The sequence below is a fragment of the Sceloporus occidentalis genome, unplaced genomic scaffold, assembly GCF_023333645.1.
Source record: "Sceloporus occidentalis isolate IW3139 unplaced genomic scaffold, rSceOcc1.0.p SCAF_2, whole genome shotgun sequence".
Lineage (NCBI taxonomy): Eukaryota > Metazoa > Chordata > Lepidosauria > Squamata > Phrynosomatidae > Sceloporus > Sceloporus occidentalis.
Window position 1 is genome coordinate 226,412,649 of NW_028316982.1, and position 17,785 is coordinate 226,430,433.

Here is a 17,785-nt window from a genome sequence, read left to right on the forward strand (position 1 = left end):
TGTCCTGTCTTTTTAGATTGTAAGCCTGAGGGCAGGGAACCATCTAAAATAATAAGTGTAAGCCACTCTGAGAGCCTTTAGGGCTGAAGGGCGGGGTATACATACCATAATAAATTAATAAATAAATACTTATGTTTTTTAGCTTTTGCAATTTCCTCCATTTTTCTTGAATGTCCAACGTTTTGTGGTGCCTTGTCCTCTTTTGCAGTTATTAGGACATCTGGACACCTATATGAAGCCAAAGGCTTTCACAGCTGGGATCTGTAGTTTTTTGTGGCTTTTTCGGGCGATGAGGCCTTGTTCTAGAAGTGTTTATTCCTGACGTTTCGCCAGTATCTGTGGCTGGCATCTTCGGAGAATGCTGGCATGGAAGAGAGTAGTGTATGTGTGTATATATGTGTATATATATACACACACACTCTGTAGGGAGGAGTGATTAATTTGTGTATTGTTCTGTTGAATGGCAAGGCTTCAGGGTGGGAGGATATGCAGAGGATTAGTATCTTATATGAAGTCGAAGGCTTTCATGGCCAGCATCCTTAGGCGGGATACAAACCACCGCTTTGCGGCGGTCTGCCGCCGCCGCCGGTTAGTCCACGGGGGAGCCAGAGCCTCCATACGGTGCGACTCCCGCGCGGAGCGAAAAAGAAGCTCCAAAATGGAGCTTCTTCTTGTGTCGCGTTTGCGACGTAGCGAGGCACCAGGGGCGCACTCGCTACGTCACAACGCCCGCGACACGTACGGACGCTCAGCGTCCAATACGTCAAGATGGCGGTGCCCATGTGGAAGGGGCGCCGCCATCTTGTACGTATAGGATACGTACTAGGGTTAGGGGGTGCGGAAGCACCGCCCCTTCCTAACCCTAGTACGTATTCTATACGTACTAAATGGCGGTATGTATCCCGCCTTAGTTTTTTGTGCTATGGGGCCATGTTCTAGAGAGCTGGATGCCAACATTCTCTGAAGATGCCAGCCACAGATGCTAGCAAAACATCAGGAATAAACTCTTCTAGAACATGGCCACATGTGGGAATCTGAAACACATGAAGGGTTTGCAAAGTGGTAACACATTACAGCAAACTATACATAAACAAGTGAAAATCAGAAATAGCCCCTAGTAAATATGGTTAGGATTGCAGCCATAACAAAAGTAATCTGATTAAGAGCCCAATCCATTAGGATCTTGGTTCAGACACTAATTTTAATGGGGCTACATGAAACTAATAATGTACAGGATTTAAACTGATTGAAACATACAATTATTGTAAAATGTATTAGTGAGAAATCAGACACACTGTTTGAAAAAGTTACTTTTGAGCATTTATTTAAATGTTATTACAACATGCAAGATAAAAAACAAATAGAAAACCTGTAAAATGATACAGAAAGTACAGGATAAAAATCACATAAACCAAACCAATTAATTTTTGCCATTTTTTTTTTCAGACGCTGCAAACATTATCAAATCTTTAGAGCATACAAGTTAGATCTTGTGGCAGTTCAGTTCCTTCCTTCCATTGTAGTGTAGTCAGTGAGATCCAGATGTAGTCACAGATAGAACAGATCCAGTGAAATCAATAGGAGAGACGTTACTCAAGGTCACATAGATCCAATCCAATGTCTCTGTTTAGTATGTTTCATTTTCAGAAGAATTTTATGCTTGACAAACCAGACGTATGTCTTACTTGGCTCAACCAAACTTCCCACATTTAAATTTTATACCACATTCTTTAAAATCATTTACTAAAAAAAATTATTTTACCGATTTTAAAGGAATACAACTTTTAAATCCAGATCATAACCACACTTAGAAGTAAATTTCCATTAGAGTAACTTTTATATAAATACATTTAGGACTGTGAACTATTGTAACTACACTACTGTAACGTTTAAAAAAATATCCAGCTTTCTTCACACAGGATATACTTAAAAATTACAGCCATTTCAGAAAATGTGATTTAATGTTTATACTTTTTAAACAGAACTAACCATTTTAGTTTATTGCATTGAAAACATGTGGCACAAAGTCCAGTTATTAAAACAGAGTATCAAACACAGACTTGAAGTTCAAAATTCGATAATTCATTTGAATACAATACCCATAAACTACAGATACATTTTAAATGGAAAAGATCTCTTAAGAAATATATAATATTTAAAACAAAGGTATGGTAATCTCTTCATTACATAAAAATGTCAACCATTTTTGGACTGTTGGTGGGTGGCCACCTGCAGACCATCAAACTGGAACTCATCCCATGGATCTGAGATAAGTTGATTGCCACTGTTATCAGGCAAATTTCCATTTATTTCAGCCCAGTACTATTTCAACTGGTAGTGACTTGAGGATTTTAGACAAGGGTCTTCTGTTGCCCTTCAAAAGAAATTCATGTCTGTGATTGAACTTGGGACCTTTTCCACCCAAAGCAGATTATCTACCACTGTCCCTTGCATCATTTCTTTGAAGACCAGGGAAACAGCAGGCAACATGTGTACAGTCGGCCCTCTGTATCTACAGATTCTTTATCCAGATTCAAGCACCCACTGTATTTAATAGGACTTGAGCATCCACAGATTTTATTATCCACAGAGTCTTGGAACCTCACCAGACACCAAGGCTCCACTGTACTTTAGTTGGCTTACATGAAACATAGATGATTCTATGTTTATATTATTGGAATATTTATTACAGAAGAAAGCTTCTATAAATACATTTGAGAAATAGCATTCTTGTTCAGAGCAATGCAAGGTATCAATTCATCTGATTTGGGAACACGAAAACTGCTGTGATGGCACTCTTGAAGGTGGAATGAGAAACACAACTCTGTTAAGAGCATGCAACTGAGTTAGCTCTTGCTGCTGCTTTATTTATAATGCTCCTTGTTCAGTGTAAGGGGATGGGGAGAGGAAGATAAGAAAGAAATGATCCGAGCCCTTCACCACCAATGTATGTGTAATTCAGGAAAGAACTAAGAACTTTCCTTGATGGTGAGTCTCATCTGACCCTAAGGACATTTTCCTAATGTCTAGTTTCTGAATCAACTCTTGACCTGATCATTATGTGGAAGGACTGAGTTTGTGCACACTTTCAGTGGGGCTTCACAATATTGTCTTCTCCCATTTGTTGCCTTATCATGTATCTCTTACATGGGATCCAGATATTTTAGTTATCTGCTAGAAGTGAAGAAGGAATAATTCTGTGCATAAAGCAGAAGGTTTTAACATGTATCTCTTACATGGGATCCAGATATTTTAGTTATCTGCTAGAAGTGAAGAAGGAATAATTCTGTGCATAAAGCAGAAGGTTTTAACATTTGAAAATATTAACTAATAGAAAGAGATAATTAGAAAATAAGCTGTGGACATAGGAATTTTCATTTGCTATTGTCCTTTGAAAAAGTCTTCTCCTGGGGAAATCCCCCAATGTTCTGAAAATACTTCCATGTTAACAACTGAAGTACACTCATAGCTTCTGTCCAGCATTTTCAAAATTAAAAGATAATAGTAATAATGCTTTCATATCTCATTACTATTTATGAAGGATTAAAAAACCTTCATTGGATAAGAAGCTAAATATCATCATAACAGCATGAATCTTTGGTTCTCTAGTAAATTAAGACAAAAACACTGCACACTGTAGTTTAAAATGTGTTATAAAATAGGTATAAAATTGTACAGAAATCCCATACATTAAAAATAACCATCATAACGTCCCTTTTCTTTCTTAATTTTTGAAATACTGAATATATCAACACTTTTAAACAAAGAAGTTTTTTTAATTCAGAAAGTTCTGTATGATAAAGTCTGTAGGAAAATGCCATCAAATCTGTAGTGACAGGCTGATGCGATCTGATTATCCATTTTGGAGCACCACAATCTTTTAAGCAGCTTTTCTTTTCTTCTGCTAGGACCGTGATTAACAAATCTAAGAATTAAGCCTGCCTTACACAGCATGTACAGTATTTCATTTTGGAGCATAAAGGTAGGTGATCTGTGCATTCTTCTTATTTTATGTTGCTTGTCAAATGTGACTGAATATGGCTTGCATCCCCAAATATGAGGTTATTATTGCATTATGCCCTGCCAACGACCTTTTGCACCATTTTCTATAACATGAAGTGGGTGTAGCCTTCTGCTCCTGTAACTATGACATCCATCCATATCCGCATAGCTTCTGGTGATGGGGCCACCATGTAATATATTCTGTCATGAGTCTTAACGCTGAAAGTAAGCACTGGGTTAGGACTCTAGAAAGAAAGAAAGAAAGAAAGAAAGAAAGAAAGAAAGAAAGAAAGAAAGAAAGAAACACAGTCAGTTAATATAAATATGATCTGTGGGACAGGTGAAGCCAGAATGGCTTGCATTCTCTGAACTGTTATATGTTTCTAACTGGATGTAAGGTAATTTTTGTAAACATTTTATTATTTTATGCTGGCTGTATGCCGTAATAATAAATTCAATTCTCTGAACTGTTGTGAAGTACAATTCTGCACATATAAAAATCTTTTCTGCTGATTACCATAGAGGGCAGAGCAGGATGGTGGTTCTACCCTCTGTGTATTTGTGTTTACTGTAATATATGAAAGTCTCCATGTAACAGTGGAGGGATAATTTACTTGCTAATTAGCTTACTTGCTGTTCACCGCTATGATCTTTGGAATAGCGGTATATAAATAAAACAAAAAAACAAATTAAATTATTACTACAGTATTATTTGTCCAAAATTAACCTGTGCAGGCTCCTGTGGTTTACATCAAGGCAACATCATGGTAGCCAGGAGCCAATTCCTCCTGACACTTTGCAGGCCACCCTACCCCACAACAAGCCCCAATACCTCCATTTTCCTCTGCAGTCACTCTCAAAATGGTTGCAAAATGTCTTGCAACTTCCTGTCACCATTTTGAGAGCAACTGCAGATGAAAATGGAAGAATTTGGTAGATGCTCATAGGATTATGGTACTTCTCACATGTTTGGGGAGCTCTCTGTGTAGCTTAGGGGGAATGCCTGAAAATTACCCTTTAAAAAAATGAAGTTGTAATTTGGGGGAGTGGTGGGGGACTGCAAAGTCCACTTGCAATCAAAGCACTGACATTAGAGAGGGAAGAGCTGCCAAAATTTCCACAGGAATTGCAAGCAAGATTCTGAAACTAAGGGGGATACAGACGGTGGCTCCATTCCTCGTCGGTACTGCGCCAGCTGCACAGCACAGCACCTACGTCTTCCCTAAAAGGGAGGCGGCTTCTTTTGAAAGGCGTCATGGCTCTCATGCCATGACAACAATGCTTCCGGCAAGCGCAATTTGTGTGCTCAGATGTCCCTGCATTGTTGCATGTCCCATGTGGATGGGGGTGCAGCAAGATGGTGCACGGGTGTTGAAAGTAGGGCTGGGCACATATGGACTAAGTAGGGCTGGGCCCTAAAATCGGCCCCAGGCCATCGCAAAGCGCCAATCTGTACCAGACCTAATTCTCCCTCTATTTCTCCATCTTCAAAGTTGGAGATCAGACACCTTCCCAGGAACCTCAGGAGTACATCACAAGTGCATGCTGCAGACTTTTAGAGGCATGTTTTTCACTCTTCAAGCCTACTTCAGCCAAGTATAAAGTATCTTCATATTAAATACACAGATATATAAGTATTTATAAAATTCATAGAATAAAATAAAATAAGTATGCAGAAAAAAATTTAAAAAACACTTTATTTACCTTATACGCATTCTTTAGATGATCATAATAGACTTCTTCAATGGCTTGGAAATAAATTACTCCTTTTAATTTAGTTTCATGTTTGTCTGTGATAAGGGAAAGAAACTGTATTGAGATGAAAACCCCACTACAGGGATTAAAGGATTAGCTTGAACAATATGTTTTTTTCCAGGACTAAACTGAAGATGGAAATAACATGTTCATTTACAAATTGTTATAGGAGAACCTCTATTTTTTTCCATCAGTGTTATACAATGCACCAATTCAGTGTGTACAAGATCCATAGATTACTTAGAAGATGCAGAGTACTCATCTGGTGTCTCTCTCTAAAGCAGGACAAATGATGCTGTCACCTCTGGACAATTTATTTTGTCCTGATATGAGCAAAGAAGATTTTCGAAAAATATAGACCATGTGTGGTTTCAAAAGCCTATTACCATTTCTAGGTTCTCCGCAGTTTACATGGAACTACCTATGACTTTCCCTAATCGTAGTTTGAGAAGTGTTACTCTTAAGTATGAGTTGAAATACTATTACCAGGGAAAGATCTTAGGTCAAGGAATAACAGGGCAGGGGCATAGCCAGGATTTTGGGAAGGGGGGGGGGGTCCAGACTAAGTGCCACCATTATAATGGGGCTTGGGTACGGTGGCGTAGCAGCACGCACCATTCATTTTATCTAACGGAAGGGGGGGTCCGGACCCCAACAACCGCCCCCCTTGGCTACGTCCCTGAACAGGGATTATTTTAATGGACTTTTAACAAACTAGGAAGATGATACAGAAACGTGGAACAAATGCAAGTCACAAAAAATAGTTTCTCATAACAAGAGCTAAACTGTCTTTTAGTTAGTTCCCTGCTGCAGCAGGAGATAAAGACAGTTGTGGATTCTCCATATGCTGTTATCTGTCTCTCTTGTTGATAGGTTCTAGTGTATATTCCAAGCATGTTGTACGTGGTAGTGGAGAAGTAGAAAAGGGAAGAAGTGGGGGAAAACTGCAGTATATTCCTGTTATACAGGCTAGGATTTGAAAACACACTCAGTGGAGGCCTGGATTCCAACATGCTAGCCCTAATTTTTCAGTTGTGGGCCTGACAATTGTCTCAGATGTTCAGTAAAATATGTACAGAACTGCATATGGCATTTGCACGTATCTTGAAAGAGATATCATAGAATCATAGAATAGAATAATAGAATCATAGAGTTGGAAGAGACCACAGGGGCCATCCAGTCCAACCCCCTGCCATGCAGGAAATCACAATCAAAGCATCCCCGACAGATGGCCATCCAGCCTCTGTTTGAAGACCTCTAAGGAAGGAGACTCCACTACACTCCGAGGGAGTTTGTTCCACTGTCGAACAGCCCTTACTGTCAGGAAATTCCTCCTAATGTTGAAGTGAAATCTCTTTTCCTGTAGTTTTCATCCATTGTTCCATGTTCTAGTCTCTGGAGCAGCAGAAAACAAGCTTGCTCCCTCCTCAACATGACATCCCTTCAAATATTTAAACAGGGCTATCATATCACCTCTTAACCTTCTCTTCTCCAGGCTAAACATCCCCAGCTCCCTAATTTGTTCCTCATAGGGCATGGTTTCCAGACCCTTCACCATTTTAGTCTCCCTCCTTTGGACACAGCTCCAGTTTCTCAATGTCCTTTTTTAATTGTGGTGCCAAGAACTGGACACAGTATTCCAAGTGGGGCCTCACCAAAGCAGAATATAGTGGCACTGTTACTTCCTTTGATCTAGACACTATGTTTCTATTGATGCAGCCTAAAATCACATTGGCCTTGTTAGCTGCCACATAGCACTGTTGACTCATGTTCAACTGTCTACTTGGACTCCTAGATTCCTTTCACATGTAGTCTTGTTCAGCCAGGTGTCCCCTATCCTATATCTGTGCATTTCATTTTCCCGCCCTAAGTGCAGTACCTTACATTTCTCTGTGTTGAGAATTTACATTTCTCTGTGTTGAATTTCATTTTGTTAGCTTTGGCTCATCTTTAAGGAATAGTAAATTTAAACCTATATGAAGCATACAGTTTGCTGTTGAAAACCATTGGTTATTTTGGGCTGCAAATAAGTTCATACACTCATATGGCATATCCATGTCTGCAGACAAGATAGGAAAGGATGCTATATAATCGGGTCATTAGTTCAATTGCCTGATTGATGCTTTTAGAGTTAAGCCACGAAATAATGGAGAGTAAATGAAATATGAGTAGTGACTAAGGACTGAAACAGATGTCCCTAAAGAGGCGGCTTGACGCAGTTCCTTTGATCGCCGAATCGGGGCCACAGCAACCATACGCTGCGGCCCCAATCCAGCCTTTTTTCCAGCCCGAAAAGAAGCAGTGAAATGCCACGCTATGCCCCCAAACCACCCTGAAGCTAGCATACTGTTTTGGTCTGTACCGGCCCTAAGTGAACTAGGAAATTAAGGAACTCTGACTGTACAAAATATATGAACAGTAAAAATTTGCGAAGCAGCAGTACAAATCTACTTAAATGACAAGTTGCAGAAATGATACAACAGTACTGACACACATTAATATCCAAGCTATAGAAGGAACCCCGTTCAAGCACAATGTGCAACTCACCTGCATAATAAGAAAATGTTCTCTTGTTTCTGTCAAACACAAACCATCGTTTTTTCCATGTTTTAATTTTGCCTCCCATCTTAATAAGAAAGCCTCGGCAGGTCTTCTCAGTGAGGGAAACATGGTAACAGGTCTCTATATTGTGGCCAGCAGTCTCTATGTGGCCACGGAGATCAAAATCCTCCTTTCTCACCGGCAAATAACGAGTCAGGGGTCGAGACTAATTAGAACAAATATAAATAAATATGAGCATTAATTCTTTGTTTCTCATCTGAAACGAACTATCCACCATGAAACATCATTTCTTTGCACCGTGTAAAAAATTGCAAATGAATGATTTCTTTAGGAAAAGATGGAGTATTTCTAGGAGATATCTATCTATATCTCCCATCTCCCGCTGATTTGCCAAGCAGCTAGCATTATATATGACATTAATAGATGATACTTACTAACCAAATTCCCATCTAAAAGTGAAAATTTTACCCACCTGTTCTTGGCAATAAACCTATGGAATACACTATTGAGTAAAGAGTACTTATTTACAAACTCTGAAGTACCAAAATTATTAATCTCCAATTCACACATGACCATTTAAAGGTATATCCTATGGTATATCCTATCCAGAAGTGTAAAATACGAAGATACATATTGACTTGTCCTAGCTTTAATCCAATCCCAAAGTCCTTATCAGAATTGCCCCTCACCCCGTGCTAACTCTTTTACAAAAATGTAAGGAAGCATCTGACCCACAAGTGGCTTTTTTCCTGTCCACTTTTGTTTTGAGCAATCAGTTGAGAAGTACAGAAAGGAAAGACAACACAGCATCCTCTACTGGCTATATTTATCTATTTAGAAAGGCTTCCAGCTTCCACGTGTTTAGTTTAGTTACGGTAGTACTCCTACAATTTTGTATATACAGTATTCTCAATCTTATTCTCAACAAACAAATTCTCAACTCTTGTGTTATCCTCAGATGACTGCATTTCCTATAAAACACTGGAGCATCCATCATTATGCAGACAGTCCAATTTCAATATTGTTACATCTCAAGCTTGTAGAATTATAATGTGAAAGGTCAGTCCTGCTTCATGACTATTGAACTGAAGGTCTATTTGCTAAGTGCTTACTACTGAAAAACAGTTGATACATCACTCTAATGGGCATGTTTCAAATTGCACAACAAAATTGTTGCCAAGTAGTTCTGTCATTTATCATATAATATGACTGGCACCTGGGCACTGAGTAAGACAGAATATGGAAGATCTCTGTTTTAGCACTCTAATGTATGACATTGTTTTATCCAACAAATGACTTATATGGTATCCATAGACCCCAAGATTCACTACACTTTGGCCCGCTCTAGTGTGGCCTAGATAATTATAAACCAATCTAAGGCAGTCAATAGACACAATTAACTTTTCTGCCACTGGCAGGAAGGTGTCAGGATTTTCTGCACTCTTTTTAGGATATTCAGACATGGTGAACTGCCATATAGATGTATGGATGCAATTTCAGCATCAAAAGGCTTTTCCAAAGCAAATATGTTGATATAAATACTTCACATTTGTAAAAGTTACTGTTTTTCACTGCATGCTAGGAACATGCTGTCAGGAGGGCTTTAGCATTATAGTTCAAGAAGGTTATTTCCTCAAGTTCTCAAGACACCATGTCATTCATTCAAAGGAAAGGACTACATCTCACATACATAGCATACGGGGCATTCCCCATGGTGCATGCAAGCCTTGAAAGTATTTAGTACAGTGACTGGAGACAAACTTTGGTAATGCCTCTTGCATGTCATGCCCAGCTGTTCAGCAAGTTGAGGTGTGATCTTCTTGGGGAGGATGATGGGAAGGAATGAATGCACATGCCATGCACCTAATATAAACAGTGTTTTGCAAACACAGTAGATGAGACCATGACAGTGATAGGAAAGACAGCATGCACAAAGGAGAAGACTCTCTCGGTGAGATTGTGTGTGCGTGTGTGTGTGTGTGTGTGAGAGAGAGAGAGAGAGAGCAAGAGAGGGGGGGAGAGTTCACTCTGTGAATCGGGGAAACTCTGTATGTTGTGGTATTGGGAGTCATGGCCCCAGTTAGGCTTAATACTAGCCCAGCCCTACCTACTTCAACCTCTTGACTTTTCCTGCCATAAAACATTGAAATAATTAGAGGCATTCCACAGTGGCATAGTTGCAACTAGATTTCTCTGTTTTCCCTCTCTCTAATTCTAATACAGCAGACCTCAGTATCTGCTGGGGACCCCTTTGGATACCAAAATCTGTAGCTGTTCAAGTCCCATTAAATACAGTGTCATAATGAAATAGTGTTCCTTGTGTAAAATAGTAAAAGGTTTGGTTTTTGGAATGTATATATTTTTTCAATATTTTCAAGCCATGGATGGTTGAATCCATGGATAAAGAATCTGTGGATATGGAGGGCCAACTGTATTTTATTTATTACAATTCTGTCTTGCCTCTCAAAGAACTGGCGCTCAAGGAGGCCTTCTGTCTCATTCTGTCCCTGTTTTTTCCACGTGAAGGCTACATACCTGATTTCTTTGTTTTTCACGAATCTTAACCTCTTTTTCAATTAGTTTTTGTCGGTGGCTAGTTTCTTCTTGCAATCTTTTCTCGAGTTGCTCTCTACGACGCTTTTCCTCTTCTAATGCTCTTTTTTTAGCTTCCATTTCTCGTTCCTGTAAGAACCACAACATAGGCCCTTTTTAAAATTATCCTGGTTAAGAACAGGATAATTTCAAACACATTATTTACACATTTACACAATAGCCTGGAATTCTCACATTCAGATTTGCACTGCCTGATACTAGGGTGAAGTTTAATTTTTTTCAAATTTTGAAATATTTGCATATACATAATGAGATATCTTGGAGATGGGATCCATGTCTAAATATGAAATTAATTTCTGTTTCATATACGCTTTATACAAATAGCCTGAAGATAATTTTATGCAATAGTTGTTGGGTTTTTTTTTTTTTTGGGGGGGGGGGGTTTCAGGCTATGTGGCTGTGTTCCAGCAGAATTGATTCCTGATGTTTCGCCTGCATCTGTGGCTGGCATCTTCAGAGGTAGGATTCCATAGGATGGAGCCATGAGTGTTAAAGGGGTAGCAAACTGCATTAATTTTGCTGTGTGGAAGCAGTCTAGGAAGCACTTCTTTCCAAGTTGTTTTAAAAATAGCTTTCTTCAATCCTTTGTACTTTTTTCTGTTGTTTTCCATAGCCCTGATCTAAATGAGCTGCAAGATAAACGTTAAGTCTTCTTGCTTAAGCACACCTTTTAGTCTTGAACAGGACTCTTCAGCAGACTGCTTTTTCTGAAAGAGCCTAGTGTATGTCACCAAGTGACCCTGTGCCACCTAGTGACTTGGTGTGATACTGCAGGTTACAGACTTAAAATTCAACTTAATCTTTTTTTAAAACAATTACTCTGAGATGCACAACCTTGGGGTTCCCTTGGTATGCATGGAAAGTTTTAGAGGTTTATGTTTTATGGTTTGGGAGCTAGATGGAAACAGACAGACAGTCACATTTTCATTTTTATAGACAGATTACCCTGGATTCAAGCAGTCGTGTCTTTTCAGCATGAGCTTGTTTCAAAAGTCTTTCCATCTCTTCTAATCTTGCAACATTTGATGTACTAGCACTATAAGCAATAAAATGGGAATATAATTCAGTACTGTGAATGTATGTACTTATATATTTTTCTGTCAATAATCTGACAATGGATATGGATTTGTTCCAATCTATTTAACATGTCCAGAGGACAAGAAAGCAGCACATCACAAAACAATTGTTTATCAAGAAGAACAGCTGAGGGTCACTCCCCAGCTTATGCACTATAATTTAATGTACTATATTATTATTATTTTTAAAAATATCCAATTCCATTGAAAAACATATTCATAGTGGCTTCCGGAATAAGGTGGGGAAGAACACCATAAAACTCTGCCTTCCACTTTACCATCTGTAAGATAAAACACAAAAGGAAAGAAGGATGGGCAATGATGAACAAAAACAGCAATTCAACCACCACCTTTTACTGCTACAATTCTTATGAATGACAAGCTAAAGAATAAAACTATTTTTCAAAGGAAACCATTCAACCATTTGATGAAAACGATGTTTCTGCATAACAGTGAAGAAGATTTCTCTGCAGATGATTTAGCTCCTTTTCTTTTTTTATCCACTGTTCAGTTAAAGAAACTACATCAAAATGCTCAAAAAAATATTGTTTTGCAGAGCCCCAGAAATCAGCAAAATGTGGATTGCTGATGCAACCAGGAAGAAAATGTTTTTTTGATGAATCTGAATAAGGTCTTCTATCACATATTATGTGTCCTTTATGATGCATTTGTTGTTAAAATTTAAACGTTACTGCAATTTACCTGGAAATATTATCTGGAGAACAGGCAGATATGCTGGTTTCCATGCTGTCAGAACTATCTAAACTTAGAGTGTCAAAGGCATGGTCCTTGAAACTATGATCAGGATAGTGGAACGTGTTCAGATATACATTTGATTCAGAGGCAGTTCTGCTGTAGAATTCAGGAGATTTCTGGCTTTGATCTTCACATATATGTTGGTGGTTATAACCTAGAATAAGCAACACAAGATATTCATTTATTTGCCTACGTAGTGAATACTTTAAAATGAAAACCACAAGATTAAAACTCTCTTCCATTCAAGCAATGCAACTTTTTATTAGTCTTTCTCCCTCAGTATAATCTCAGAAAACTGACATCTTGTAGGGTTTTCTAGTATTTGACATACTTCTGATCAGTTATTATGTCTCCTGAATGCATCAGTGGGCTGCTTTATGGTTTAATGTTAAAGAGCTTGGAAAAGTCGCTTTTTGGTCAAGAGAGATAGAGGATTTTGGGAGGTATAGACCAAAATTGTAGATTGTAGACTCTGAATGAGTTACAAGAATGAGCTGGGCCCATCCCAAGAATATTTACTCCCTTCTCCCCATTTGGTGCAGCTGTAAGGATGAGTGTGGAGTCTTTTATTTCTATTTTAAATCAACCACTCACAGCTTGCTAGGGAGGAAAAGTAAAGAAAAAGGGGCATGGGAGGGGAGTATCTTTGCTCCGATTCCCACTGGGCATATAAAGCGATGTACAGTCATCCCTCCATATTTGCGGCTTTGATATTTGCGGATTTGATTATTCACGGATTTCATTAATATGTTCTCTCTAGGACTGTCTAGGTCCTCCAGTGCAACTCTGTGGTCAACTTTAAAAGTTGCACTGAAAGACCGATTGTAACTGATATGTTGCGTTGCATAATTAATTCATCCTTCAGGGAAGGGCGCTTTCCATCCAGCTTAAAATTGGCCATCGTAAAACCGCTGATAAAAAAAGCCCTCCCTAGACCCCCTGATCCATAACAATTATCGACCTATTTCACTGCTGCCTTTTTGGGGGAAGGTGATCGAGAGGGCGGTTGCCATTCAGCTTCAATCAGATGATACCAATTTTCTAGACCCATTTCAAACTGGCTTCCGGGCGGGCTATGGAGTTGAGACTGCCATGGTCGCCTTGGTTGATGATCTCCGTCTGGGCATGGACAGGGGTAGCGTGTCCCTGTTAGTGCTCTTAGACATCTCAGTGGCTTTCGATACCATTGACCATGGTATCCTGGAACGCCTGAGAGAGTTGGGAATCGGGGGCACTGCGCTCCAGTGTTTCCGTTCCTACCTCTCGGGTAGATTCCAGATGGTGCAGCTGGGGGACGCTTGCTCCGATAAGAGGGCCCTTACATCTGGGGTCCCTCAAGGAGCCATTCTGTCCCCCATGCTATTTAACATTTACATGAAACCGCTGGGAGAGATCATCCGGAGACACGGGGCGCGGTGTTATCAGTACGCTGATGACACCCAAATATGCTTCTCTGTGTCTCCGACTGATGCAGTGACCAGGGATGGCATCTCTCTTCTAGATGCCTGTCTGGAGTCAGTAATGGGCTGGATGAGGGAAAACAGATTCAGACTGAATCCCGAGAAAACGGAAGTGCTTGTGATAGGTTCCCCGGGCCCAGGGATGGAGATTTGACCACCTGTCCTGAATGGGGTCACGCTTCCCCTGAAGGACTCTGTTCGCAGCTTGGGGGTGCTCCTGGACTCGTCGCTCCATCTCACATCTCAGGTGGATGCGACAGTCAGGAGTACCTGTTATCAGCTTCGGTTGATATGCCAGCTGCGACCCTACCTGGGCCAGGGGGACCTTGAAACAGTGGTACATGCTCTGGTAACCTCTCGGTTGGACTTCTGTAACGCACTCTACATGAGGCAACCCTTGTACCAAACCTGGAAGCTTCAATTAGTGCAGAACATGGCAGCCAGGCTGGTCACTGGATGTTCCAGGACCAGCCATGTAACACCTGTTCTGCATGATCTACATTGGCTGCCTATTCGCTTCCGGGCACAATACAAGGTGTTGGTTATAACCTATAAAGCCCTAAATGGCTTGGGCCCAGGGTACTTGGAGGACCGCCTCGCCCCATATAATCCGCCCCGCACACTCAGGTCAGCCGGGAAGCAACTTTTGATGGTTCCACCTTCGAAGCACTCTGCAACTGCACAGAGGGCATTTTCAATCTCAGCCCCGCAGTCATGGAACTTGCTTCCCGAAGAGCTCCACTCGACCCCCTCCCTTGACCTTTTTAGGAAGAGACACAAAACCTTTCTCTTCGAACTAGCTTTCCCCCAGTTGTTGTAACGCTTCCCTTCCCCCCTCCTTTGCACTTGCACTTTGGCTAGTTTTTGTATGATTTTTAATTTGTGTTTTTAATTCTTGTTTTTAATGTTGAATTGTTGTATATTCATGTTTATACTTATCGTTTGTTGTTATTAAGATGTTGTAACCCGCCTTGATCTCAAGGAAAGGCGGGCTATAAATAAACGATTTATTATTTATTATTATTATTTGTAGCTACTCCAGTGCCATTCTATGGTCAGTGTATGTTGGACATTGACCACTGAGTTGCACTGGAGGACCTACAGATTCCTAGAGAGGTGTCCTCCCAGGTAAAAACAGTGTTTTTGTTATTTGCGGTTTTTTCCATATTCACAGGGGTCTTGTTCCCCTAACCCTAGCGAACATGGAGGGACAACTGTATATCGCTGCGAGTGTGGATTGGATCAAGTTTCCGAGTTGTATTCAAATCAGATCCGTCATTCCCATTACAAAAGGGAGCAAACGGACTCGGTTTTTCTTGACCCATGTCCTCGTTCCCATTAATATTTCTCCGTTGTATTTTGATGCATTGTATTTTTTGTTACCTGTTCCCATTGCCTTTCTGGAACTGTTTTTTTAAGCTGTCAATCAAGCACTTAGGCGATTAGATGTCACAGTGACATCTAATCCCCCCTTCTTCTTCAAGACACCCCAATATGCAGCAGCCAGCCACCCCTTTTCTGTCTCAAAAAAGGAAACAAGGATAGATGCAAGAACCACATTCAGCTTTTTCTCTCTTTTTCCTTTCCGCTCACAAAAAGTTTTCACCAGCCTCCCTTCTCCCCCTCTTTCCTTTCTTTTCCCCTCACTCTCCAAAAAACCCAGTTTAACTTTCTTCTTTTTTAAAAAAAAGTTTTACACACTCAAATATTTATTATTATTATTATTATTATTATTATTATTTGCAAAGAGACGTAGAGAAGGACGGCTCTGTGCGGAATTTGAAGAGAAAAAAGTTGGGGGGTTGGATAGGTACATAAAGGGAATTTCTTAGTGTTTCTCCCTTTAATTTTTTTGGGGGGTGCTCAGGCAGCTTAAGGCCCTTTTATTACACTTGGGAGCCTCGGGGCTTTCCAGGGTGGAAAAAGGCGCCCACTTGCAACCCAATGGGGTTCCTCGCGAGCAAGAACCTCAGGAGGATTTGGGGAAGGCATTTCCTTCCAAGTAAGCCTCCAAAAAGCTGAGGAGAGCCTGAGTGAGGAGGCTCCTGGACTCCATAGGTCTCCTCCCAAACAGGGGGACCCTTCTTCTTCAAACCACCCCAATATGCAGCAGCCAGACACCCCTTTTCTGTCTCAAAAAAAGGAAACAAGGCTGGATGCAGGAGTCACGTTCAAGGTTTGGTTTTCTCTCTCTCTCTCTCTTTCCTTTCTGCTCACAAAAAGTTTTCAACAGCCTCCCTTTCTCCATATCCCTTCTCCTCTTTCCTTTCTTTTTCCCTCCCTCTCCAAAAAAAAAAAACAGTTTAACTTTCTTCTTTTTTTTTTAAAAAAAAAAGTTTTACACACCACCAGAGAAAGGCTATGTGAACAAGGGAAAATGGCGCTGGGAAAAGAACAAAGCTGGTGACACCCCCGGGACAGCCCCTTGAACATTGCTCCTCCCCTGATTCGGACACCCGTCGTTCCCATTAATCCCCCAGCTGCAAAAAAATTCTCTGGACAAGTGCAGTCAGGATAACCCGGATTATCCACCGCTGATTCAGGTTTTAGCTAGAGAAATCGATCAAAGTTGGATCGAACATGGATTCAAATGGGAATGATTTTCCTTAAGCAAGGATCGAATGCGAGTTCAAATGGGACTGATGTTCGTATAATCCGATTCTTGACTCGATTTATAGCTCAGTGGGAATGGGGCCATAGACTACCTTAAGAAGTGTCAAATGCAGATTATACTTTGATAAATTCATTCTGTTAGAATACAGTGCAATTTAGATTGAAATGGTATGATGTGACACACAAGACAATCATGCTATCCACCTTTTTTGTTAAGAGTTATGGAAAATATTATCTGAATGCATTTTGCAACAACTGATTAAAATTACCTTTATTACTTGGACTTTTGGAATGATTAATTGTTCCTTTAAAAAAGTAGGGTTTGTTGAAAAAAGAAAGAAAGAAAGAAAGAAAGAAATTATGATCAATCTATCATTTTGTGACCTTTGGTTAAAAATCTAAATGAGATCATTGAAGTATTATACATGCTGGCAATCATCTAGTTCCTCTTTACATTCAAGTAGAAATTAAAATTATCTGAAGTATGCCAGCTTCAGGTATTTCCAAAAGATGTGCAGTAAATAACTAAAACACACAAACATTTTGTAAGCATAATAATAGTACTACTTAAAGAAAAATATTCATTATAAAGGGGAAAATCTAAGGGAAACATTATTTCTGTTTTTGCCTAAAAGAAAATATAATTGCTGGACATTATTGTTATTTTGATTCTAAAATTCTTTGTTCCACTAGTCACAGATTCTCCCTTGTTCCTTTTATACAGAAGTAAATATTCTACTTGCTTTCAACATTCACACAGAGCATACTTGTGCAAGCATTAGAAACTATACTCTGAGTACTTTGAGTATAGTTTAGGAAGCAAAAGATAGACAGCAGCATCTGCAAGTAAAACTTTTTTTACAGCTTCCACTAACCCAACTGTAGGGGCTGAGCCTCCTTATTCAGAGTAGCCAGTGTGCCAATATCTACCATTGGGAGAAAAAGAAA

The 17,785-nt window shown here is 39.9% G+C and overlaps 1 protein-coding gene across 7 annotated transcripts in view; it reads right to left on the minus strand.

The window, feature by feature from the left end:
* Window positions 1-1,303: 1,303 nt before the first annotated feature.
* PHLDB2 (pleckstrin homology like domain family B member 2) overlaps window positions 1,304-17,785 on the minus strand; it is a 101,904-nt gene continuing 85,422 nt past the window's right edge. For 4 of the 7 annotated variants that reach the window (XM_089512295.1, XM_089512298.1, XM_089512296.1 and 1 more), the window contains 7 exons: window positions 17,107-17,142; window positions 12,711-12,918; window positions 11,878-11,968; window positions 10,855-11,001; window positions 8,305-8,524; window positions 5,707-5,792; window positions 1,304-4,247 (listed from right to left, as the gene is read on the minus strand). In XM_089512295.1, coding sequence (XP_089368421.1) covers window positions 4,107-4,247; window positions 5,707-5,792; window positions 8,305-8,524; window positions 10,855-11,001; window positions 11,878-11,968; window positions 12,711-12,918; window positions 17,107-17,142 — 929 coding nt within the window. In that variant the 3' untranslated portion in view covers window positions 1,304-4,106. The remainder of the gene's footprint in view (window positions 4,248-5,706; window positions 5,793-8,304; window positions 8,525-10,854; window positions 11,002-11,877; window positions 11,969-12,710; window positions 12,919-17,106; window positions 17,143-17,785) is intronic. The other 3 variants (XM_089512299.1, XM_089512297.1, XM_089512294.1) reach the window with 1 other exon arrangement.